The 27058-nt window shown below is 37.0% G+C and overlaps 1 protein-coding gene across 13 annotated transcripts in view; it reads right to left on the bottom strand.

The window, feature by feature from the left end:
- Positions 1-27058, bottom strand: part of Akap13 (A-kinase anchoring protein 13) — a 332605-nt gene that overhangs the window by 160315 nt on the left and 145232 nt on the right. For 12 of the 13 annotated variants that reach the window (XM_087188505.1, XM_013075077.3, XM_021264786.2 and 9 more), the window contains one exon: positions 5511-5709. In XM_087188505.1, the coding sequence (XP_087044631.1) occupies positions 5511-5709 (199 nt within the window). Of the gene's footprint in view, positions 1-5510; positions 5710-21827; positions 23087-27058 lie in introns of those variants that run through there. The other variant, XM_087188504.1, reaches the window with a different exon arrangement.

Genomic DNA, 27058 nt, shown 5'->3' with positions numbered 1-27058 from the left:
AGGGGCTTCTGGGCCACCATTCCACCACTCCCAGTGCAAAGGAGGTGAGCCATGTGGGCCCCAACAGCATCCCCCATCCCCCATTGAAATGAGAAGGCACGTAAACAAGGCTCAAAAACCAGACTTCCAGATCACCTACAGCAACCCCAAAGGGAAACGAGATGGAACACTGATACTCAACCATGTGGACTCCCTGAACTGGCAACAAAAGAGGATCTGGAAAAAATGAAATCAGAAATAATTTCTCACATAACACCAGTGATTGTGCCCATAGTGCTCATGATTAATAGACATGATTAATAAATCTAGAGAGGACACGAATACAAAAATAGAGGAGCTGAGAAACATGATGGAATCCCAACATAGGAAACAAATGGAATCCATAAAAGATACAAACATATTTCCACGAATTAAAAACTCCACTGAAAGTCTACACAGCAGAATGAGCCAATGTGAGGACAGAATGTGAGATACAGAAGATAAGATAGCAATTAGTGACCAGGAAAAGAAAAATTGCTTTAAAATTGTAAGGGACCACAAGAAATAAACCCAGCAGCTGCTAGACAATGCAAAGAAGAATAACATAAGACTGACTGGAGTCAAGGAAGAAAAAGGAGAGAGTGCACATGACATTAAAAAAAAAGGTTCACAGAAGTAATGGCAGAAAACTTCCCAAGCAGGGGAAAAGAACTTGACATACAGATAAGTGAGGCATATAGGACTCCAAATAGCCTTGATCAAAAAAAATCCACACATAGGCATATAATTGTGAAGATTCCAGAAACCCAACAGAAGAACAAAATTCTACAAGCAGTTACAGAAAAGAAACAAAGCATATACAAAGGGAACCCCATCAGAATCACAGAAGACTTCTCAATGCAAACCCTCAAGGCAAGAAGAGTTTAGAGTAACATATTCAAAGCCCTAAATGAAAACACTCTCCAACCGAGACTGACGTACCCTGCAAAACTATATTTCAAAATTGATGGAGAAATAAGATACTTTCATGACAAAGAGCACCTTAGGAACTTCATGAATACCAAAACACCACACCAAAAAATTTTCAATAATATCCTATGAACAATGAGGATCAAATCCCCAGGAAGCACAGCAGAATGAACCCATCAGGCGCGACAAGAAATTAAACGTAAAGGGGGAGAATCCAACAAAAAGAAAAAGTCCTGACAATGGTAAGTCAATACATATCAGTTATAACCATCAATGTTAATGGTCTCAATTCACTAATCAAAAGAAACAGACTGGCAGAATGGGTCAAGAAGCAAAATCCAACAATATGCTGCTTACAAGAAACATACTTAATTCAAAATGAAACTCATAGACTGAAATTTAAAGGGTGGAAAACAATACTCCATGCGATGGGAACCTGAAAAAAAAGCAGGAGAAGCTATCCTCTTTGCAGACCAAGTGGATTTCAAACCCACACTAATTAAGAGAGACAAGGAAGGACACTACATCCTTATAAAGGGAACAATCAAAGAGGAAAAGATGACAATCATAAACATACCTTCACCAAACACTAGTGTGCCCAACTATATAAAACAAATACTAACGGACATAAAAAATCAAATCAGCACTAATACAATGGTAATGGGGGACCTCAAAAGCCCAATGTAACAAATAGATCAACTAGACAAAAAAAAAAAGCAATGAAATGCTAAAACTCAATCAAACTCCTGAACAAATGAACTTAACAGATGTTTACAGAGTCTTCCACCCCACAAAATCAGAATGCACATTCTTTTCAGCTGCACACAGGTCATTCTCCAAAATAGACCACATACTCACACACAGAACATGTTTAAGTAAGTGCAAAGGAATTGAAGTTATCCCTTGTATATCAGCAGACCATAGTACAATGAAATTGGAGATCAATAGCAAAAGAACCCTCAAGAATTTCATAAACACACGGAAATTGAACAATACACTTCTGAATAACCAATGGGTCACAGAGGAAATCAAAGAAAAAATCAGACAGTTCCTACAATTAAATGACAAGGACAATACAACACATTGCAATCTATGGGACACAATGAAAGCTGCCTTACCAGGGAAATTCACAGCAGTGAATACTCATATTAGGAAAACAGAGCAAGCCCAATTAAACAACCTTATGCTGAACCTTAGCTTCTAGAAAAAAAAAAGAGCAGGACAAACCCAAAGCTCATACAAGGGAGGAAATTATAAAGATCAGAGCAGAAATCAATGCAATGGAGACTAAGATAATGGTACAAAAAAAAAAAAATCAATGAAGCCAAGAGTGGGTTCTTTGAAAGAATAAACAAAATGACAAATCCTTAGCCAACCTTATCAGTAAAAGGAAAGGCCCAAATCCATGCAATTAGGAAGGAAAAGGGTGAAATTACAACAGACCCAGCAGAAATCCAGAGGATCATCAATACCTACTTCTAGAACCTATAACGTCAATAAGATGGAAAACACAGAAGAAATGGACAGATTCCTAGATATGTATGAATTACCAAAGTTGAACAAAGACCTAAAAATTCTAAATGACCCACCAGCAATCAATGAAATTGAAAATGTAATTAAAAACTTACCAACTAAGAAATGCCTGGGTCCTGATGGCTTCACTGCTGAACTCTACAAGACATTTAGAGAGGAACTACTGCCACTCCTGTTTAAACTCTTCAATGAAATTGAAAGGGAAGCAATACTCCCAAATTCATTCCTGGAAGCAAGCATCACCTTGATCCCCAAAGCAGAGAAAGACCCAACTGAAAAAGAGAACTATAGGCCAATCTCACTAGTGAACATAGATGCAAAAATCCTTAATAAGATACTGGCAAACAGAATGCAGAAGATCATCAAGAAGATCATACACCCTGACCAAGTGGGATTCATCTCAGGGATGCAGGGATGGTTCAACATACCCAAATCAATCAATATAATACACTATATCAATAGAGCCAAGGACAAAAACCACATGATCATCTCCATAGATGCAGAAAAACCATGTGACAAAATCCAACATGCATTTATGAGAAAAACCTTACAAAATATTGGAATAGATGGTCTCTACCTCAATCTGATAAAAGCCATCTATGAAAAATCAACAGCCAGTATCATACTGACTGGTCAAAAACTGAAATCCTTCACACTAAAATCAGGAACAAGACAAGGATGTCCACTAACACCACTCTTGTTCAATATAGTTCTGGAAACATTAGCCATGGCAATTAGGCAAGAGAAAGAAATAAAAGGAATAAAGTTAGGAAATGAAGAAGTCACATTGTCATTATTTGTAGATGACATGATACTCTATATAGAAGACCCCAAGAACTCAACCAAAAGTCTTCTAGAGTTAATAACCAAATTCAGTAGAATAGCTGGACACAAGGTCAACACACAGAAATCAACAGCTTTCCTCTACAAGAACAATGGACTCACTGAGACAGAAATAGGGCAAACAATTCCTTTCACAATAGCATTCAAGTAACTGAAATACTTAGGAATCAACCTAACAAAAGAAATCCAAGACCTCTTCTCTGAAAAGAGAGATTGAGGATGATATCAGAAAATGGAGAGACATCCCTTGCTCCTCGGTAGGACAGATCAACATAGTGAAAATGGCCATACTTCCAAAACTGCTATATAGATTCAATCCAATCCCAATTGAAATCCCAGCAGCATACTTCACACACCTTGAGAAAACAATCCAAAAATTCATTTGGAACAAGAAGAGACCCAGAATAACAAAAGCAATTCTAGGTAACAGAGACATGGCAGGGGGTATCACAATCCCCACCTTGAAACTATACTACAAAGCTACTGTGATAAAAACAGCATGGTACTGGGAAAGAAACAGACCTGAAGACCCGTGAAACAGATTAGAAGATGTAGAAACAACTCCAAACACACTCAGTCATCTCATCTTTGATAAAGGAGACAAATACCCTCACTGGAGGAAAGATAGCCTCTTTAATAAATGGTGCTGGAAAAATTGGGTTTCAGCTTGCCAAAAAATTAAAACTAGACCTATATCTCTCACCATGCACTCAACTAAAATTGAAATGGATTAAGGATCTAAATATTAAAACAGAAACGCTGAATTGGCTGGAACAGAGGTTAGGTAGAACTCTCGAAGACATTGGTGTAGGAAAAGATTTTATGAACAAAACCTCAGTTGCCTGTAAACTAGCACAAACAATCAACAAGTGGGATCTCTTCTTATTAAATAGCTTCTGCACAGCAAGAGAAACCACCAACCATGTGAAGAGACAACCCACAATGTGGGAAAAAATCTTCACCTGCTGTTCCTCAGACAAAGGTCGACTATCTAGAATCTATAAAGAACTTAAACAAATCAGACCTCCCAAATTTAAAGACCCAATCCAAAAATGGGCATCTGAAATGAACAGACATTTCTCAGACAAAGAAACAGTAATAGCAAATAAACATATGAAAAAGTGTTCAACATCACTGGTCATTGGAGAGATGCAAATGAAAACAATGCTGAGATTCCACCTCACCCCAGAAAGAATGGCTGCTATCATGAAATCAACCAGTAACAAATGCTGCCGGGGCTGTGGGGAAAGAGGAACCCTGCTCCACTGCTGGTGGGAGTGTAGACTGGTGCAACCACTGGGGAAATCAGTATGGAGATACCTCAAAGAACTAGAACTGGAAGTCCCTTTTGACCCAGCTATTCCCCTGCTGGGGATCTTCCCCAAAGAATTAAAAGAATCATTCAACAGTGATACATGTGCACCCATGTTCACAGCAGCACAGTCTTCAATAGCTACAACTTGGAAGCAGCCCAAATGCCCATCAACTGGAGACTGGATCAAGAAAATGTGTTTTTTTAAATAAAATGGAGTACTACTCAGCCATAAAAAATGAGAAATTAGAGACATTTATAGCAAAATGGACACACATTGAGGCGATACTCTTAAGCGACATAAACAGGACACACATGTGTAAATCCCGAATAGTTTCTCTAGTGTGAGAAACTGCAAGTGTAAATAAGGTCTAAATGGTATAATAGATAATGTGACATAGGAAGAAAAGGGGCAAAGGGGAAGGGGAAGTGGGAGGAGTAGGGGAAAGGAAAGAAGGGAATGGAATCAATATGAGAAAATGAAAAAAAGGAAACAAAGCCTTTGTAAATAGGGAGTGATGGAGGGGTTGAAGGGAGGGCAGGGGAAGGGGGAAAAATAAGAACCAAGAGAGATTATGTAAAGGTGCACATTTCCAATGTTGAATGTCATTATACTGTATACCTAAATTGTACCAAAAAATAAAATAAAATAAAAAATATGGCAAAAATCAATTTAAAAATCTCAGCTGCCCACTACAATCTTTATGCTAGGTTATATTTTACGTGCTGACATCTACTAGTACTAATACTACTTTACAGGCTTCATGATCTGTGGTAGAAGCATTTTTATATTCTAAGTATGGCTAGTTCATTAGGCAAGATAGACACATACACACACACATGCACAGCTGAAAATGAAATCCATCTTCCTTACCATTAGTTGCTGTTGAATGTTCATAAGTTTTAAAATATGTCCAGAGCAACTGTTTCCAGGAAATGGGGATTCACAGTTGGATTCTGACTCAGAGGTCAAAGTATAGATGTCCAGCTCCCGATGATGCCTCACCAAACAGTCTCCACACGGGATTTCATAGGATAAACTGCTCCAGGAGTCTGGTTCCCCAGCATTCTCCCTGCAAACAAGGAATCTGGTTAACATATAAATTCTATCTGCCACTCATAGGTTTAAGCTCCTTTAAGTATAATGTCACACATTTCTAAACTGATTATTCTTGGCAAAAATTTGGCTTATTTAATAACAGCCCTATGATTCAGCATGTAAGAAAGCTCTCTATTTTCCTCATAAGAGGTCACAAAAATGTTGAATTAAAAGTACAGGATTCTTTCCTAAGTATGTTCTTTGGATCAAGATAAAGAAAAGTCAAATCTTGGTTAATATTTTGCTAACAACCAAATAATGAAGAAGTGTAAGCCTAGTTATCCATAGAAGCAAGACTTATTAAGAACTGCTTTAAAATAGCCTACACCGTGTGCTAATTACAGTGACTGTATTGAGTAGGGAAGAACCAGTCACTGCAACCCATGGAAGGGCACTCTGATTTTTTTAAACAATAGAGGAAATGCCTCAAACTTCCTGAAGTTAACTACACAGAAAAAAAACCCAAAAAGTAAAAAACAAAAGCCCTACAACACCAAATTATTTTGTCCTTGTATGATTTAAAAACCTATTTTAAATGACGCTCTTGGGTCTAAGAAGACTTTCAATTTTTTTTTTTTAATTTAGAAAACAATTTTACTCAATTTACAATATTATAAACATATATACCAATAAAGCTGACAAAGGGTTCAGGCATATAACCAACCATTTCTGGCACAGGTCTCATAGAAGAAATCTAACTGGGCACTGTGGCACACACATGTATCCCCAACCACTCAGGGGGCTGAAGTAGAAGGATTCCACATTGAGGCCTGCCTGAGCCAACATGATGAGACTTTGTCTCAAAAGTAAAAAACACGGAGGGCCGGGGCTTTAGCTCAGTGGCACGGTGCCTGCCTGGCAAGTGGAGGTCCTGAGTTCGATCCCCAGTACAAAAAAAAAAAGTGGGAGTGTGGCTCAAGTGGTAGTGCACTCCTGGGTTCAGTACCCAGTACCAAACAAAACAAATTTCATACTTGAATACAGAAAATCTCTTATATGTGGTTCTAATGATCTTTCCAATACTGTAAGCCAATTGCTGATCAAGGAAAGTAGATTTCTACTGTAGAGACCATAGTACCTCAAATTTTTTTTCTTTTTTTTGGTACCAGGGATTGAACTCAGGTCCTTGCACTTGCGCAGCAGGCGGCAAAACCACTGAGCTAAATCCCCGGCCCAATAGTACCTCAAATTTAAGCATTGCTTCTAGAACATACATATATACCCATGCCCATAATATCTGTTTGCAATGCCTACCCACTCTAGTTGTGTTTTTCACACCAGATGAAGGAATTTCGGGACATGAAATAAGAAGATGAAGTATGCAATGGTACACCAAACAATCTTATATTTTCTTTCTTTCCTTTTTTTGGTACCGGAGATCAAACTTTACACTTGCAAGGCAGGCACCAGAACCACTGAGCTAAACCCCCGGCCCCAATCTTATATTTTCAATAACTATACTCTGGCAAATATTTCAAATGTTTCTTCTACATTTAACAGAAATATAAATTTCTGAAGCATTAATCCTTGGTGTCACTGTTGGTTCTTGATAGTCTGATAGGGTATAAGGCACAGAATTGGGAGATTTCTGGATCTGAATCCAGTTCTTTTGTTTCCTAGCTATACAATGTTTTACAAGTTTATTAACTTCTGTGGGACTTAATTCTATAATGTGCACACAGGGATGTTACAATCCAAGCACTATTCTGAGGATTAGAGAAAATCAACACAAAGTGTTTATAGTATTTGGCATAAACAAGTCACACAGTGATGCTCCTTGTTACTCCTCTTCTTGTTTAGATTCATTTAAAAATAATTCCTAGTAAGACTTTCTCCTTACTCACCTTGTTTCCTACATTTATCAGAAAACCTTGTTCCTCTGAAATCTTTAAACATACTGAAAACAATCCTGTATTCTGAAATCTAGTAGCTAAAAGATTAGGCAAAATAACAGATTATGCTTTCCATCCACCTTTTCCTCATTGTGTGGAATGCTCTTTATTTTCTCTTTCCTTATGACATTAACATCTTGAGCCTCTCATATTATATGTATTATATATCACATAAGCGTAAGCAAACAGTACAATGGTAAAGTATCCTAGAGATTCTGGGGGGAAGAAGGGTTTGATTTGAGACCACTGTCCTGTTTTGAAATGGAAGAACCTAATCAATTAAGAAACAGGCCATCTGTTGACAAATATAAGAAAAAGAGTACTTCAACTGCCTCTACAGAGTTTTTCCTACTAAATCATATTTATCTGTAATTAACAATTCACTTGAGAATAAATGGGAATTTTAAAGTTAAAAATAGGATACAGGGCCAGGGATTTAGCTCAGTGGTGCCGCCACCTGTCTGAAAGCGCCGCCTGTCTGAAAGTGCAGGGTCCTGAGTTCGATCTCCGGTACAAAAAACAAACAAACAAACAACAACAACTATATATATATTACAGTGGAAAACCTGTAAGATGACAAAAAACAATGCACTGGCTCAGAGTAACAAGTGTGCTCCAAAAGAACATTATTGTAATTTCCCTACTTGATAGTGGCTGCCTACAGTTGCTTAAAATAAGCTTAGCATATGCTATGTGCTAAATGTTTTGCAAAATTGTTCTACTTTGAGTAAAATGATCTCAAATAGAAAAGCACCTATAGGACAGTCACTTAAAAAGTCAATGAAATCATTTAGGAGATCAATCTGCTACACCAAATGGGGGGGGGGGCGACACAGGAAATTTAGCTTTCAAGCGGGGGTTGACCTTGTCTCTGAATGCATTTAACTAACTGTACAACAGACAATCCTGGTATTATCTGCTTGCTCAGATTAGCATATATTGTACAGCCACATTTCAATAAAGACCTTCGAAAACAAAACCTGATTTATATACCACTACTCAATGTGAACCCACTATAACAAGCTTAGAAGGGCTTGTTGGCCAAGTAAGGGTCAATTAAAAAGTGATATAGCTTATTCTCAGGGAAAGACAGCAATACATTAACCTTCTAATTCATTTTTATTATCTAAATCTTGGGAAATTCCCTTCGCTAACCACAACCTATTTACCTTCTACTTCTTCCATGTTCTCCCTCTAGAGGAACGTGTTTTTGTTGTCACATTACCTTCAGGCACTAACTATTCAATCTCCCAACTCACTGTTTCTATGTACTTTTGTTGCTTCCCGCTTCCCTGAAAGACCTGTCAATGCAATTATTTCAATGCAATTATTTTTTCACTGGCTTCCATGAATATACTGTCACTGACACTCTGCCATACCCATCTTGCCTACAGGACTAAATTCCACCATTTAAATTCCACCATTTATGCATCCATCGAGTATTTATTTCCCAGGCACTACTCAAGGTGGTGACTAAAACTCACTTTTGTTGGTAGCTTATATACTCAGCAAGGGAGATAAAAGAAGTTAAGTAAGCAAAACATCTAGAGAACAGCAAGTGTTCTGGAGAAAAATAAAGGTGTGATGAGGGTTGCAATTTTCAATGTGATGGGTAACACTTAAGTAAATACATTTTCGGCTCTGAGTTAAATGTATAAAAACCTTCACTGTGTCCACTAATAAAATTTGGCAAAGTTTTATGCATAAAGTTTACTGCAACTCAAAACTGTAAACAGCCTGTTAGCAACTAAAAAACTGTATCATAACTTAAAGACAAAATCCAGACTATTACATGGCCATAAAAATTAACTGAAATGACAGTTCAGTAATACTGAAATCTACAATGATCTGTGAATAAGCAAAATAAAAATGTAGATTAAGTCTAAAAAGTAGAACGTGCAAATAAAAACAGTGTCAGAGTGGTTAGGTTATAGGCTTTCTTCTACCTCAACATGTAACTTGGTATTTTTAAAAATTTTTATTAAGACATTAATGTCTTTATTATTTTCTAAAGTCACTCATCAACCACGGCTCACTGTTGCTCTGTAATGCTTCTGCTGTGTATCAATCCACATACCCATAGTGTAGGATTTCCACAAATGCCAAACATTATTAGCCTTGTCTACTTATTTTCAGATGACCTTTATTCCTGTTTTAGTAAGAATCTAAAGGTCATCTCCTGTGAGCAAAAATCATCTTTATCACTCCAAAAATGGGAGGGATTTATGTATCTCTATCTACCCTCTCAAGATACATTTTCTAGACAGTGGTTTGGCTTTGTTTCCTCCTGCCCTCCATAGGACCCTGCATCAGGGTCATCTCCTGGCTGCCTCTAATTTTCCACTGTCTGGACTTCTCCTTTCCCACCACCAACAGTGGACCAAGCATCACTGACAGTAAAGGGAATCACTGCAGAGGATGGAAGCAGCAGCAATCTTTATCAACCATGTAGATCAGCAGTTCTCAGCTGAGGAATTTGGTCCCCAAAGGAGATTTGACAATGTTTGAGGACATCTTTAGTTGTTACAACTTGGGGGAAAGAGGGAATAATAAGGAATTATTAGGCACAAACTGTCACTGATGCTGGGGCTGATAGTGTAATCCATGTAATCCATGGAACCACTATGTTGTTATCCTCCCATTGAAGGAGGCAAATGTTCATTCAACTCCTACCTCTAAACACTCTCAGGCTCTGCAACTTGGCTCCTACTCAATCCCACTGCTACTGAAACTTCTTTGCCAAAAGTCAGTGACAAATCCAAAAATCCAGAAGCCATCCTTTGTCTTAAATTTTCAAGAACATGAAAATGTTGACCTGACCCTTCTTTTGACACTTGACATCCACAAAAATACGCTATCCCTCCACTGTTATCCCTGGCTCTTCTTTTCACATCTTAGATGTGAATGTAAATAAACTCTCTTAACTCAGTCCTCTTCTTTCATTCATCTTTTCTCACAGTCCCAGCTCACCTCCCAAACCTCTTTCTAGCCGCAGAGTTTAACAGCTCCTACCTCACACTTACAGCTACTTTATGAATGTCTTCATCAAGGTGTCCAGTGGGGATCCTCAAATTTCAAACCTCAATTTTATACTGCCCCCACTCTCAAAAACAGCTGCAACTCCAAACTTACTTCCATTAGTGAAGGCGCTGTTATCCCTAGTAAGAGTTTCCTGTGTTCAAAACATTATATAGACTTTACATAAGCAATGCCTTCTTTCATTCAGCCCCTTATTTCAATTCCTTGAGTACTACACTAGTTTAGACCTTTGCTAAATAACCTGTATTCTTGCAGCTACTCTTGTTACCGGCCAGCTGCCCTGTGAAGAAAGTGACTGAAGGACCTATAAAGAAATTCAAGAGCCCATGGTTTGATAATACTGTCACAAAAACATCTAAAACACAAATTTTCAGAGTTTTAAGTAGCTGAATGTTTTCAGATAAAATCATACACAGAAACAGATTCTATGACGACAGAGCCATAAGAGAAAATGCAAACCTGACTTTCTCTTCCATCCACCATTCTTCCTGGTTGGGTTATGAGGTTCAATCCTAAAATCTTAGGTTAATTCCAAAAGCCTGAATATTTTCTATTCCCAAAGCACAAAGTATAGAATTTCTTTATGTACAATTACCATATTGCCCATTTTGAAGTTATTTTTACTACTCAGTATACTCTGGACTTGTACAGCAAATATTCTCTCAAGTATAAGCCCTTCTTACATCTACAGTTAGTAATTAAGCTGTCCCTCAGCCTTATATTTTGGCCTGGGTACCTGAAGTTTACCTTGGAAACTATGTATAAAAATTTTATTGTCACCAAATCAAGTCAAGCAGGACAGAAAAACCTACAACACACAAGAAATTGTGGTTGTTTTAGTTGGTGAATTAAGAAGCACCACAGTCTTATCTGAGACCTTTAAAAAAGTGAGTGAAAAAAAGACCTGCAGATGAAGGAATATAACTAATGCAGGAAGGTCTATAGAGATCTCCATTGCTTTTTTTTCTTCATTCACATAGGAAAACTCCTAGTCTTTTGTTTTTTTGGTACCAGGGATCAAACTTGGGTCCTTGTGCTTGGGAGGCAGACGGCAGAACCACTGAGCTACATCCCCAGCCCGAAAACTCCTAGTCTTAAGAAAGGAAAGTTATTTTATTATTAGCTGTGGCAATTATGTAGTACAGGCATTACTTCATTATCACTATATTAGACAATATTGAAGTTTCTTTCAGATTTCAGAGCAAGCTTCAAGGTTCATAAGGCTGATACCATTTCCCTGAAACTTTCAATCTTTCTATCAAGACAATTTACACTGTTTTCAAACATTCTTGAGAGCCTAGAATTATATCTGGTTTCTAATACAAATCCAGAAACAATCTTTCTTCTGAGGTTGACAAGGCTTGCACTTCACTGTGATGATCTTCTTACTCATCTGTAACCCTTAATGAGGACATGGACCATGTATCTTCTGAAGCGTTAAGGTCTCCACTTGCACAAACTCTTGGTAATTGTAGGTTTTGTGGGGATTCCACTACAGGGCAGAAAAGTAGGAACAGTCTCCTGTTTTCCTCAATACATTTAAAATGGGTTGAGGTCATCACTTTCTGTGGAGGGACAGATAGCCTGAAGAAATTCTAGTACAACCTGATGTCAGGAGCAGTGATGGCTTAACATGCACGGGACTCAAAGGAGACTAAAAAGCCATGACAATTAAATGCAGTCTGTGAGCAAGATCGGGTGGAAAAAATATTTACTTAAAAGATTATCAGCAGGCAGATGGTGAAAAGTGGATCTACATGTTGTATTAATGTTAAATTGCTAACTCTGATAAATGCACTGCTTCAAAAGAGAATATTCTTAGGAAATGCTAAAATATTTAGGAACAAAGGGTCAAGATGTCTGCAGCTTATACTCTGAGCTTGGTGAGTTATACCTAGGAGAATTCACAAACATACAACAAATGTAGCAAAATGCTAACAAATGATGAATTTAGAAGAGTGTAGAAGAGTTCACTGTACTGTTTTTGCATCTTTTCTATGAGTTTGAAATTTTTAATAAAATAAGTTAAATATAAAACATTAACTTTTGGGCTAGGGATTTAGCTCAGTGGTTCCGCCATCTGCTTCACAAGTGCAAGTTTGAGCCCCGGTACCAAAAAAAAAAAACCTCAACATTAACTTTCCAAAAGGCAGAGGAAATAATTCTTTTACTCTTCTACAACTAGTATTTGCTTAAGGCAAAGAAAAACTAGTATTACTGAGGTATCTGCCAAGATACAGGTATTGCAACAGGTACTTTTAAGTACACTATTCAATACTCATATGACTCCCTCAAAGTAATAGTATTCCTGATTTGGAAATGAGGAAACTGAGACTCAGAAGTATTAACTCATTTGTTCAAGGTACAGCACATATATTAGCAATCTGACAAACCGGAGTTCAAGATCAAACTTTACCACTTACAAGAAGAATTTGGGCTAGACAATCTGAGAGCAAAGTACCTTGATCTATAAAAAGATGGTAACAGTCTCTTTACAAAGTTGCTGAGGCAAAGAGGCTGGTAAACGAATTATCTAATAATACCTGACACACATAAGGCATTCAATAAGTAATTAATACTGGCTGTACTCAGCACATCTCCAATAAGCAAAACATATGTTCTCTCCACTATATAATACTGCTTTCGACAGAATAGAGGAATGCTTCAGAGTGTCTGCAGCATTAAGTACTGTATTTAGGGTCATTTGAAGGCAGAATGAAACAAAGAGGACTTTAAGGAAAAATTTCTTTAGGATCCAAAAGAATGTCCACTCACTCCAAGTAGATCATTTTCCAACACATGAACATTCTGATTAAAAAAAAAAGTTCCAAAGTCCATCATCTGCTAAAATACTGAGTACAATAAGCATTGATAAGATTCCCACAAAATGGAGGACAAATGCTGAGCTCACTGTTTGAGCATGTTCTACTCAAATGAAGGACAGTATCAACCCTTTCATTGTGAAAAACAGCATGCCCACATAGCTCAGCACATGTTCACAAACTGACACCAACCAACACCTAACTTTTTATAAGGAGTAAAAAAAAAATACTCCCCATATACATTTTTGGGGGGTACCCGGGATCAAACTCAGGACCTTGCACTTGCAGGGCAGGCGGGCGGGCGGAACCACTGAGCTAAATCCCCAGCCCAACTCCCCATATTTATTCACTAAAATTTTACCTAATTATGTGTAAGGGAGTCTTCCCTAAAGTCTTAACTACAGGGAGGGTACGATGGAAAACACATGAAAGTTAAGGTTGAACTAGAATCTCACTTATACTATGGGCTAATCTCAAACAAATGATTTAGCTTCTACACCTCCAAGTTCCTCCATCTGTTTAAAAAAAAAAAAACCAAAACAACAGGAGGGGGACTTAATAGCTTTCCTATATAGTTGATTTAAGAACTATATATATAAATAGGATGTACAGACTTAATGTATTACCAATAAATACTCATTAGTTTATACTTTCTTCTACAAAGAAGGGGATACACGCTCAACCCACTTTTTATTGCTGATATTTATTAATTGACTGTATCAGATATTGAACCATTCACTTTGAATTTATCATCTCATTTATTCTCTTAATTATTGTGTGAACTACAATATTATCCCAATTTACAGATAAAGAAACTACAGTAAAGTGGAAAACGGAGTAACTTTACTTAAAGCTATTAAGTTAACAGAGCCTGAATTTGGGCAAACATCCTATAGCACCAAGTAATGCCTCTCCTGCCTGTTTTACACAGAAGAATGCAGATCAAAACAAACAATACTTTAAAAATATGCATTTTGGCAGATGAGCGTGCAAGTTCCAGATCACTGTACATTACTGATATGAGGTATAGTTTGTGGCCTATGATTTCCATGAACATTTTTCTCTCTTGCTTTTATCCTGAGGGTTTACTTTGGCTCCCTTACTCAGTGGCTTCCTGACTCCTGAGTACAAACTCCTGTAATAGCCAAAGTTATGTGTTCTAGCCCCATTTTACTACATTTCTTTCAAGATCTTAAAATGTAATTTTCCATATCCTACTATAAGTTACATAGGCATCAATATCTAATATAATAACATACACATAAGTTAAATTAATTTTATACTAGACTAACATCTAAATATTTATTGATGTGATCATATGGCTTATTGTTCTCTTTTGAAGTCAGATTTAAGCCACTAACCCAGTTCAGGAAATAATTTTCAGATGTAATGTTAAGCCCAGGTTTCTCATTAAAACAGTATGTTAGCCTTGACTGCACTTTAGAATTGCCTGGAGAGCTTTTAAAACTCCTGAGCTACAGATCACACCACACACCAATTAAATCCAAATCCCCAGAGGCAGCCCGTAGGCACCACTGTTTTCTGAAGCTCAGAGATTCTAATGTGTAATCAGAATCCCCAAGTGACTCTAATTTGTAGCCAACCTTGTAAAAAATATTGTACAGCCTTAAAGTACCCTACAGGTGCCAACTGATTTAAGAAAGGAAAGAAATGCAGAGTTAAGGCAGGCAAGATTGCATTGAACAGTGGTGTTGCAAATGCCATATCTTCTGACCCACTTATACAATTTCTTGGAGCTTACCCTAAGAAAATAATTTAACAGAAACAAAAATCAGTAAGTAAAAGATGAGGCTAATTTTAGCATTCATTTTAATATTTTAAAAAATCAGAAGTTAACATTCAACATTAATTGAATGTTTTAAATATTCAAAATGTTTTACAGGGCCTCAAAATAATTATAAAGACCACAATAAATAAGGGTATGATAAAGTGAAAACATCAGACTACTAAATGAAATATCAAATACAACCAGTACCAACTAAGACCTAAATTTTTCTAAGGGGTAAAAAATACCCCCAATAAGGATTCACAACAAATTTATCTGATTATGTTGAACGGAGACATCCCTAAAGTTTTAACCACAGTGTGGGTAAAATGGAAAAAGTAAAGATGTTTTAAAACAATATACAACGTAGGATAATGAGACAAACCCGTATTATGGTAGAGGCATAATGTATAACATTATTTATAACTAAATTCTTAAAAATTAATTTTTCCTCTTGCCTGCTTAAGTCAGAGGACAGAGACGACAAAGTACAGATGTCAGGGAAAGTTAATTGAAAGGAACACAATAAAAATAAACCACGACAGCGAAGTATCTGCTTAGACTCCAACACAGTTATATTTAGTTTATACCCAGACCAAACCAGGCACTTCAGATAGAACCTCCGCTAAGAAACAATCCACATTAACCAACCTCCACTCACTCAGTAACGCACTTTCTCTTTTTCAACCCTATTGCTTCCCAGATGATTTAGGTCATTTCAGTGACTATAAATTATAAGCAATAAAATAAAATTTTTATTTAAATATTATGTGGATTTATACCTGACCTTTGAACAACATTAGGGTTAGGGATGTCAATCCACTCCTCCCATGGAGTTGAAAATCTACACATAATTTTTTTGGGGGTACCGGGGATCGAATTCGGGACCTTGTGCTTTGCGAGGCAGGCAGCGGAACCACTGAGCTAAATCCCCGGCCCTACATACAATTTTTGACTCATTAAAAATGTAATAGTAGCTTGTTCCTGACCAGAAGTCTTGACAATAACATAAACAGTGAGTTAACACATATCTTACATCTGTACGCATTGCAAAAGGTGAAAATAAGTACAACAAAAGTGATTTTTACTGTGATACATGTAATTTACTGGTGAGAATCAGTGAAGAGAGAAACTGCATGATGTGGCATTTTAAGTGGATATTCCACACTGAGATCACTGCAACAGGAGCAGGCGGTGGCTACAAATTACTGTAATACACTATAAACTATAGTTAATCTTGTCCATTTGGGATATGATCGTGCATCTTTCCATTTCTCTCAACTCTGAACACCACGTCTAGTCTTGTGTGCCTACATTTTGATAATTTTTACCTTTTCATAATAAACTTGTGTATATTTTATGGTAGAAAATGGTGAAAGTTATCTACATATATTTTATGAACTCATGATACACCTTTCTCTTAAATTTTTCAATATTTCCATGTCATGAGGTCCACTGCAAGTTTTTTCAAATTACAGCAAATTTCCAAAAAATAAAATTTGCATGTGAATGGACTGGCACAATTCAAACCCATGTTGTTCAAGAGTCAACTGTGTATTTATATAGAAGCTAGGTTCATCTCTGTCAAAATGTGCATTTCTTTGCCTATTCCATGACAGTTACTGGCTTACTACTTACTGTCTTCTCTATGTCTACAGCTCGAGGATACTTAATAAGTCAGAAACACGGGCACCTGAGGATTGTTTTGAAAATGAGAACATCAGCATTACTGACCAAGATCAAATTTTAGGTTAGGAAAAGGGAAATGCTACCAAGGCATGGTGGCCCATTCCTGTAATTCCAGCACTCTGGGAGACTGAGGCACGAGATTTCAAGTTAAAGCCCAGAAGACACAGTGTGGTCCTGAGTTCAATCCCCAGTACTTGGAGCAGGGGAGCTTACAAAATAGTCTGGCACATGGGAAGAATAATGTAATTGGGTAAAATAATTTCAAACTGATGATATAAAACAGACCAAGAAGAAAAGTCCAATATCCAAGTACACAGAGAGAGAGAACAAAGGCAGAGTTGTCTTTGAAATGAGTTTCTTTAGGTTACTCATGGAGCAAAGCTGCAAAACAAAATCAAACAGCAATCATATATGTTTACTAATGTAAATAACCAAATCATAACAGAAATGTACAGCCATTTCTAGATTTTATTACTGAAAACCATTTGAAACCTACTATGATAAAAGATTTGGGCTAAATATGAATCTAAAGTGTAATGGTGAATACTAAAATAAACAAATTAATAAAACTTCCAATTGTGAAGCCTCAACAGTTTTATGAATACATTTTTTTACTTATAGAAATCAGTAACTTTAATCACAATGAAGCCATCAGTTTGTAAACTAGCTTTTCTAGCTCAGGAAAAAGAAATTTTTGCTCATTAGTCTGAGCAGGACGCCCACCCTCAGGCCTAAGTTTCATGTGACAAAAAATCAGGTTACTGTCATTAAACTTCAAGAAAAGTGTTCATATTTAACACCAGTCTTTTAAGCTTCTAATGAAGCTTGTATTTTCACAGGATCCACTGACCTAACTCAATAGCTTTCATAATTTATTACTGAAGCAGATTAATCTTTGTTTGTTGAGACAAGGTCTTCTTTCATAGTCCAGGCTGGCCATGAACTCACTATACAGCCCTGGCCGGTCTCGAACTTGCAATAAATAACCCTCTTCCCTCAGCCTCCCTAGTGCTGAGATTATAGGTATATGCAAATTAATTTGATCTAGAAGCAGTTAGATAAAATAAGACTATAACAAAGACACAATGTGTTCTCCACAAACTACATGTAACTTATTTTTAGTCTGCCTTTTCTAATTTGCTACTTTTGCAGAAACATATGATACTGATCTACTCTCCCAGATAACAGCATGTACAATAAGATTAAGTGCATCAGAACATCTCAAATTATTTCAGAATCAAGATTTTAAAAAAATTTCCAATTCATCACAGAAGCAAAAAGTTTAAAATAAATTACTAGAAAACTGAAATTTAATGTTAATAGGGCCTAAGAAACAGGCTTCTGGCAAGAAAGAGAGAAAGCACAGCGTTAGATGACATGTGATACTTCACACTAGCTACAGATCCACTGGACAAGGTTTCCTTTTCTCCTAAAGGTATAGGTTATATATTGGCCTGCACAAAACGGAAAATTAACTGGATAATATTCAAGAGTATTTTAAAAGTTCAGTTCCCAGTTGGTCTTTTTATCATCATCATCATGAAATCTAAGGCATCTAAATATCAATTTTATCAGCCATGTCCCAAAGAGCATCTACAGATTTACTGACATAATTTTCTTGAATAAGATGTGAAATACTGGAAGTAAATCATAGTAAACAATAAAAACAATAAAACTGTAAAACAGTAACCCATTTTTCACATCACTTTGATTAAAAAAAAAAAAATCGTATTTAATCTTCCAGGCGACAAGGCCAATATTCTGCATATAGACAAAATGTAGGTGAAGCAACCAATATTTCATAGAGCTATGGTCTGAATGAGGGTAAATATGATTTTTTAATGTATCCCAAGCAATCTATTTATTTAACTTTGTGTAGTAGGTTATGTGAATTAATGAGTTGTAAGTAGAGCCGAAAACAATATTTCTTTATTTCACATGTCAAAGTAAGAGGTATTCAATCTTAAATTCAAAAGCACATATTCTCTACAAAGAAGTACTGTACACACACAAAATACCAGGAGATATTTATAGCTTAAGTATATAAAGAATTTTGCTTAATTCTCTACGAACCCTTTATGCAAACAAAACTTATGAAAAAGAAGAGAACTGGGTCAACATATTATTCCTCAGTATCTCAAAATGCATTAGGTTCCATATAAATAACTGTCTCATATGTTCATTCTGGTCTTTTTCTACTATTGACAAAATGTCTCCAAAATCCTGCTGAGAGACTGCATTTTTAATAATGCCATTTTTACATGTCATTACATTAAAAATGCATTCTACCTGAGGCCTAGTCTTCTCTATATTAAATTTAAATGCCAAATACCTCAAAATAGATTTCCAGAAAGTTAAAGGTCTAGGTTACACATTTATTCATTCAAACATTCAACAATGTATGTATCTACTATGTTCCTAGACAATGGCAACATACTGATGAAGAACTAAAAGAACCAAGGTTCCTTCTAAGGTAGAGCTTATATCACAGAGGAATATAATTTGTGGTCAGGAAAAGCTGAGAAGGTGACATGACAAATGACTTGAATGATATGAAAAAGCCAGCAAGTGGAGTCAGTGAAACAAAAATATTTTGGCATAGAGTCCAAAAAATACAAATATTCTCTGGAGGCAATGAACTGGCCAGTGTGGTTGTGCAGGAGATGAGAGGTGGGGGAGATGATGATGATGATGATGATGATGATGATGATGATGATGATGATGATGATGATGATGGGGATGAGGAAATCTTATGAGATAAGAGTTATATGTGGTTCGGATTTCACAGGCTATGAGTCTGGCTAGGAATTAGGATGTTATTCTTAGTGGTGGTGAAAAAAATATCAAAAGAAGGAAGGTAAAGAAAAATAAAAGAAGGAAGCTAGTAATATTAACTGCTTAGCTTGGTACTTGACAGTATTATCTACTTTTAATTCTCACAATTTTGAGGCAGATATCAGAGGACTGTATTTTTATTTTGCATGTTAGGAAAATGAGGATAAGAGATAATTTGCCCAAGAATACACAGCCAGTAAGTGAAAAGACCAGAACATGTACTAAAACCTAATTCTAAAGCTTACACGCGTTTTTTCACTATCCAGAATGATATCAACATCTCTGTAACAGTTTCAAATTATGACCACATTCAAATTTAACAAACTACAAATGTGAATATGTATGAGAAAACAATCAGGTGTATTACAGGTTCTTTTGTTTTCATAAATTTCACAGGCTCTGTACCAAGTATTTCAATAGTAGAATAACAAATTACAAGTCATTCCTCAGAAAGGTAAGAGTTACAGCATCTATGGCTAACCTCTGACCTCATAGTTTATGTATGTGGTACAGCAAAATCCAATAAACCCCAGGGTAAATTTGAACTAACTTTCAGGCATTCTAGCTGCTATGCAACAGTCAACAACCAATCACACACACACACACACACACACACACACACACACACACACACACACACCCTGTCTGTCTATCTTCCCACTCTAGCATGCACAACTCAAGAAAAGCCTGGGGCTTAATGTTAACATACATGTAAAACCCAGTCAAATTATTAACAGAGAAAAATAATTTTCTGGCCCTAATGACACCAGTCATTCAGGGGAAGTTCAATGCTATTGCTTGCTGAATTACAGCAAATACTCAGAGAAAATGTCAATGAGTACAGTAAGTGATGAAAATTAACAATACATCAGTTTGGTAGCAATACTCACACGTTTCCTCAATCACCAGGAACACTGCAAGCCCATCCCTATTTTAATTGTGGCTTCATACTACAGCTTTAAAAGTAAAGAAAAGCAGGCAAGCCAGCCCTCCCAGAAGGCATATTTTGCTTGGAGTCTACTTCTAATGAGGAACTACAGCACCTAGTTCCTTATTCAATGGCTAATGCAATATCTTCTATGAAACCACATTACCATAACATTGCCAAACCTCAATGAGTTCTAAAAAATCAACTACAGCTCACTGAAATGGAGCTGGAGAGGCTAAATTCCAGAAGGCAGGCATGTGGGGTTGAGGGGGGAAGAGCTGCTCCATCTGTTAGCTATTTGTTGGGGACTCACAGCTACGTTATGTATAGTCATATATGCATCCATGTATACAAAGATTCACTAGGAATTTTATCACTGATGCTGTTAGTTTTCTTCTCCTTTCATTCACGAGGGAAAGGGATTTCAAGGGGTGTATCAGTCCATCTCTTATTACAATAGTATGATGAAATTCTTGAAGCTGAGCATTTATAAGGAATAGAGGTTTATTTAGCTGTTTTGGAAGCTGAAATTTCAAACAGCACGGCACTGGCTCTGCCAAGGGTTCCTGACTATCACCTCACGGTGAACGGCACCAAAACAGTGAGAGCATGTGCAGAAGCAAGAGATCATATTGCCAGACAAGAAGCAAAGAGTGACTCAGGGTTCATGTTAAGGGTTTTATAACAACTCACTATCATGACAACTAAGGGATTCCCTGCAAACTATCTTAATCCCACCCCAGGGCATGGCCCTCAATGACTCAAGGATTTCCCCTTGGATCTCACCTCTTAAAATCACCACACTGAGGACCCAGCTTCCAACATGTGAACCCTCTGTGGAACAACTAAACCATATGCAAATCACAGAGAGGACAAAGAACAGTCACTTTCTCCCTAACAACCAGCATAGAGAGGGTGCAAAGGAAAAGAAAAGGTAAGGAGGCACATCTTATGAACAGCTATTGTTGATTGCTAGTACTTTGTTCTAAACTTTGTCCCTTAAATAATTAAAAACAGAAAACTCTCATAAGGCAATAGTTACAGAACAAAGGCTGGAAAGTCAGACAGGCATGAAGTCCTTACTGTGGTATTACCACCTACCTGTGTAACTGTAATCTTGGACTTTATGTTGTCTGCACTTCAATTTCCTCCTCTGTAAAGTAGAAATACTAAGTTTATTGTGGGGATGAAATGAACATGAATTCTAAGTGTTAGCCCAGTGTTTGGACCTCCAGAATATACAACAAACTGTCGCTATGTGTATATTATAGGGCTGGTGTGATTCCAATGAAGAAAAGCAGGGCCCAGGTTCTGAGTGTTAAATTTGAAAATGAAAAGGGATTTTGCATGAGTATTATCTTGTTTGGGAGTCCAGCAACTGCATCCAGCAACTCACCCTACATCATTTGGCACTGTTTACCCCAAAAAAATTCTAAGCAAAGAATGGGGCTTAATTCCCTGCTGTTTCAAGGGATGGGTTACAATTATGGGGTGAGGATGACCAGGAAACAGAAAGCCAGAAACTTGACAGTGGTGAAAAAAGATGTCATATTCATACAAAGCTGAAATATTCCCATTGAATCTTCCTTCCTGGTGCTCCAAATAAAGGGATTTCCTAAGTTTCTAAAGACTTTATAAACACGTTCTTATTTAACTCTAACAGAAGCAAAGAGGTACATGATATTTTCTCACTTTATAGATGAGGAAACTGAGGCCCATGGATGGTAAACAACAGGGATACAGGCAGGTTCAGCTGTGGCATTTTTAAGGCAGAACAACTGAGTGCCTGCTAAATATGTATGTGTTTAATGATCAAGTGAATACAGAAGGTATGGTCCTATCAGTGAAGCCTCAACACCAATACAGAAAATATTATTAAAGTAAGTACTCTGTAAGCATTCTCTACGTAATTTAAAGTTCAAATCTCTTTATGTGCTTTCCCTCCCTCCTTTCCTCCATCCCTCTCTCTCTTCCTGCCTTCTTTCACAGTATTAGTGATTACACCTAGGGCCTTAGCAGTGGGCTACATTCATACCCTTTGCTATGCAGTTCAGGCTGACCTTGAACTCACTACATAGCTCAGGCTGGCCTCTAACTTGTGACAATCTTCCTGCCTCAGCCTCCAGAGTGCCAGAATATGCACCACCATGCCTAGCCTTCCTTTTATTATTATTATTTTTTTTTGAGACAAGGTCTCACTAATTTCACTAAGTTGCCCAGACTAGGATCAAGCTTGCTATTCTCCTGTAAACCCCATAGGATGCTGGGATTACAGGTGTGCACCACCACACCTGCATTTTTTAAATGCAAAATTCAACCAGCCAGATAAAGCATAAAATATACATTATAAGAGTAAAATGTTACAATAATTAGCGACTATGAAAACTGTTACTGTTAAATGGAAAAACAAAGTTTTCAAATGATTAAACAACTAGTTTGACAATATTAACACTGACAATGCACTAGCTAGATAACTTTAGGAAGATTTTTCACCAAATTTCAATAAAGTTTATAAAAATTAAAATAATATGTGGAAGGTTTATAGATATTACATCATCTAAAAACTCTAGTTTTATTAACTCTGTTAACTAGCACAGAATTAAACACTAAGTTGAATAATTTCTAAAAAATATCTACATACTTTATTCTGTAAGAAGGAAAAGTGGTCAAAATCATGTATAATAATTATGATAGTCATCCTTAATCCAAATATAAATGAAAAGTGTTAGAAAAAAATTACACGACAAAGTATATTTTGCTTTCATCAATCAATGTCAAAACAGGAGACTAATAAGAATACTTCAAGCTGGGAGTGGTGGTGCATGCAGGAGAACCTGTTTCAAAAGAAAAGACAAAAAAGGCAAAAAAAAAAAAAAGCCTGGAGATATAACTCAGCACTCCCTGGTTTAATCCCTATTATACCTCAAAAACAAAAAGCAACTTTATGAATACAAATCCTTATACATACCTCTGCATACTAAATAATTTTAAAGTATGATCAAAATAATTCTTACACAATGTTAACCAATTTCAGCAGCTAAAGGACTTCTTTGATGTGCCAAACTGAGAATCCTAATATAAATCCCTTCTAGAATGCACACTACTAAAAACTAACCTAGAACAGCTTGGGGATAGTATCAATATGCCATGAGAAAGAATGTGGTATAAGAGAGAGTGCATGTAGTATAATGATTCAAGAATAATCTAAAACCCAGTAATGCTCAGAAATTATTGCCAGGTGTAGTGGCACACGCCTGTAATCCCAGCACTTGGGAGGCTGAGGCAGGAGGATCACTACGAGTTTGAGGCCAGCCTAGGCTACATAGTGAGTTCAAGGCCAGCCTGAATTATATAGCAAGACTGTCTCAAAAAAAAAACCCAAGATAATAATAATTATTGTCTTTCCATTATAAGGTCAAACTTAGAAAACAGAACTATTTACTCTTAATGTACAGTATTATGCTTTATATTATCTATTCTTTTATTGCATAACTTCATTCTATGCTGGTGCTATTCAACATTGGCCAAATACTGATTTTATGAAAAATGTTCATTCAACACATCTACTTTGTTTTTTTTTGGTACCGGAGATCGAACTCGGGTCTTTGCGCTTGCGAGGCAGGCGATGGAACCACTGGGCTAAATCCCTGGGCCTACTTTGTTTTCTTAAGGATTCCTTCTACCTCTGCTAATAGTAAGTTGCAGCAAAACTTCCAAGTCATTCTATTACTATGCCAAAGTTCAAAACTGACCAAATAGAAAAAATGTGTAGTTACCAAAGGTTTATGTTTTTTGGTTTTGGGGGTTTTTTGGTACCAGGGATGAACTTGGGACCTTGCGCTTGTGAGGCTGGCAGCAGAACCACTGAACTAAATCCTGGGCCCTAAAGGTTTATGTTTTTTACAGAAGTGTCAGCAGCTCTCTCCTTTTCTCACATACACCTATCAAGCCTTATAGTCCAGGTCAGTACTTTCTCCCACATAAGTCTATAGTGGAGTCAGAAACAAGTGTTTTCAAATGCACATGCTGTTGCCATAGAGAATTTGTTCCCACAGATTGAGATTCGTAAAGAAATATTCTGAGGCCTAAATATTACATAGCGACAGAGAATGAACACATGGCTTAGGCCTTTTGCATTCAAACAACAGAGGGAAAAAAGTACACAGAAAGAAATACAAGATGCTTGAAAAGGCTCTGTGATTCCATACAACTTCTAATATCTATCTTCTTAGAGAAGCCCAAGGCAATGTAAAAGTTCATGGGCTTTGGAACTGTTCAAATTACTGTTTCATCACTCACCAACTGTGGCTATTTCCTTGTGAAATGAGAGAGTATCATCATCCCCAAAGGGTTGGGAAAGGATAAATATGAGAATTTATGCAAAATGTCTAGCACAAGCACTATAAATGGTAGCTAGTGTTGCTGTTAAATAAATACAATACCATCCTCAGAAAGTGCCTTTTGCAATTTTATAGCATGTTGCCAGACACAGCAATCTTGAGAGCACCAGTGAAGTGGCTTTAAAAATATGGAATGTAAAATTCTTAAAGCTGTTCAGCTGAAAATTTATAAAAAGAAAAAAAAATAAGACACTGAAAATCAGATCTATGAATTGTCATAATTAAATTAATTTAGTTACAAGACTGACAATGCTACCAAATATGCTTTTGCGCAAAAGTCTAAAAACCACCTATATACAGGCTTGTGAATAATGGTGATTTACCAACTACATGGCCTCGGGCAGCTATTTAGCTTCTTTGGGTCTATTTTCTCTGTACAGTAGAATAATGTACCAACTACACTGTAGAAGTCTGTAGAGAGGTTTTAAATGAGAACATACATAAATCACCAAAGCAGCACTGTACATAAATACAAAGGAGACTTTCATATTTAATAAATGCTAATATCCTCCTCCTATCTAGCTTCTCTCTGGTTCTACTACTTCCTCTTTATCAAAACCAGGGTTGCAGCTGGGGATTTAGCTCAGTGGTTCTGTCACCTGCTTCGCAAGCTCAAGGTCCCAAGTTTGATCCCCGGTACCAAAAACAAACAAACAAACAAAACCAAGGTTGCAGTGACCACAGAGGTGAGATAGATGGACAGACAGACTGAACTTAGGCCAGAAATATGTCAAGCTGTTCCAAATCCTGCTCTTTGGCCATTAGTTTGAGTGGTAGGTTTGTCTATTTGTTTTATCCTTTCCCCTCGAATGCAAGAACAAAGGCTCCAAACTTGTGTACTAGACAGGTTACTGAGGACCTACTATCAAGTATTTGAAAAAGAGGCTAAAAAGGCAATCAAGATGTTGACAGAACATCTTGCACAACAGTACTTGGTTCTACTGTGAAATATGTACACTTGAGTAGTTATTCTACCACCTGACCCTGAACCTGTTTTATGTGTAAGCATTTCGAAAGACTTGAGAACTTACAGACACAACCCTGAGAGGGGCCAATTCTGCCTTCTACAATAAACCATGACTGTGCACCTACTGTTGCCAGGTTAGGTCTTTTTCTGCAAATTCACACATGTCATCTCAATCTGGACAGATCAGTGGATTTGGGCCTAAGCTTGGTTCTGTTACATTGTGGCCTTTTCACCTTGAGCAAGAGACTTCACTACCTTCAGTTTCCTCAACTACAAGATAGAGATGATAATACTTACCTAACCCACTCATTACTCTGTCATGAGAATTAAAATATAAAACAACAGCTTGAGTGTAACCACCCATACTTTAAAAGTCATAGGATGGATAGCTGGGCATGGTGGTGCACACCTATAATCCCAGCATTTGGGAGACTGAGGCAGGTGGATTGCCATGAGTTTGAGGCCAGCCTGGGCTACATAGTGTGTTCAAGGTGAGCCTGAATTACATAGCAAGACCCTGCCTCAAAAGAAAAAAATCATATGATGGGTAAATGTAAAGTTATTACAGCTCGGACCTTGCTTTCCTCAGGAAAGACAGAAGCTAAGAGCTACATGGAAAACATATAACCGTTTCATAATTAAGTGCTATTTCATCTTGTATCCCAGTACCTCTTCCTGAGTCTCTTCCTCCCCTCTGATAAATTTTTGTACATGGAAGAATATGGGCCTTGGAATTCCACAATGTCTGTGGAATAGTACATGTACTATTTTCTATGTAAGGCTTGGGCTAGTTACTTTAGTTCTCTGAGTCTCCATATTTCATCCATAAAACATAAATAATGTCAACTTCAAAAAGAACGTTATAAAGCTGAAATAAAATAGCATCTGTAATGTCCCAACTAAGGTTTCTACTGGAGTGTAGGCATTTGATAAATAAGGATGTCTTGAACTGATACTCAAAATTA

This window comes from Heterocephalus glaber, unplaced genomic scaffold (assembly GCF_053883595.1).
Source record: "Heterocephalus glaber isolate CG9 unplaced genomic scaffold, H.glaber_assembly_v1.0 deba00001531, whole genome shotgun sequence".
In the NCBI taxonomy this organism is placed as follows: Eukaryota; Metazoa; Chordata; class Mammalia; order Rodentia; family Bathyergidae; genus Heterocephalus; species Heterocephalus glaber.
This window is presented reverse-complemented; position numbering and strand designations above follow the sequence as displayed.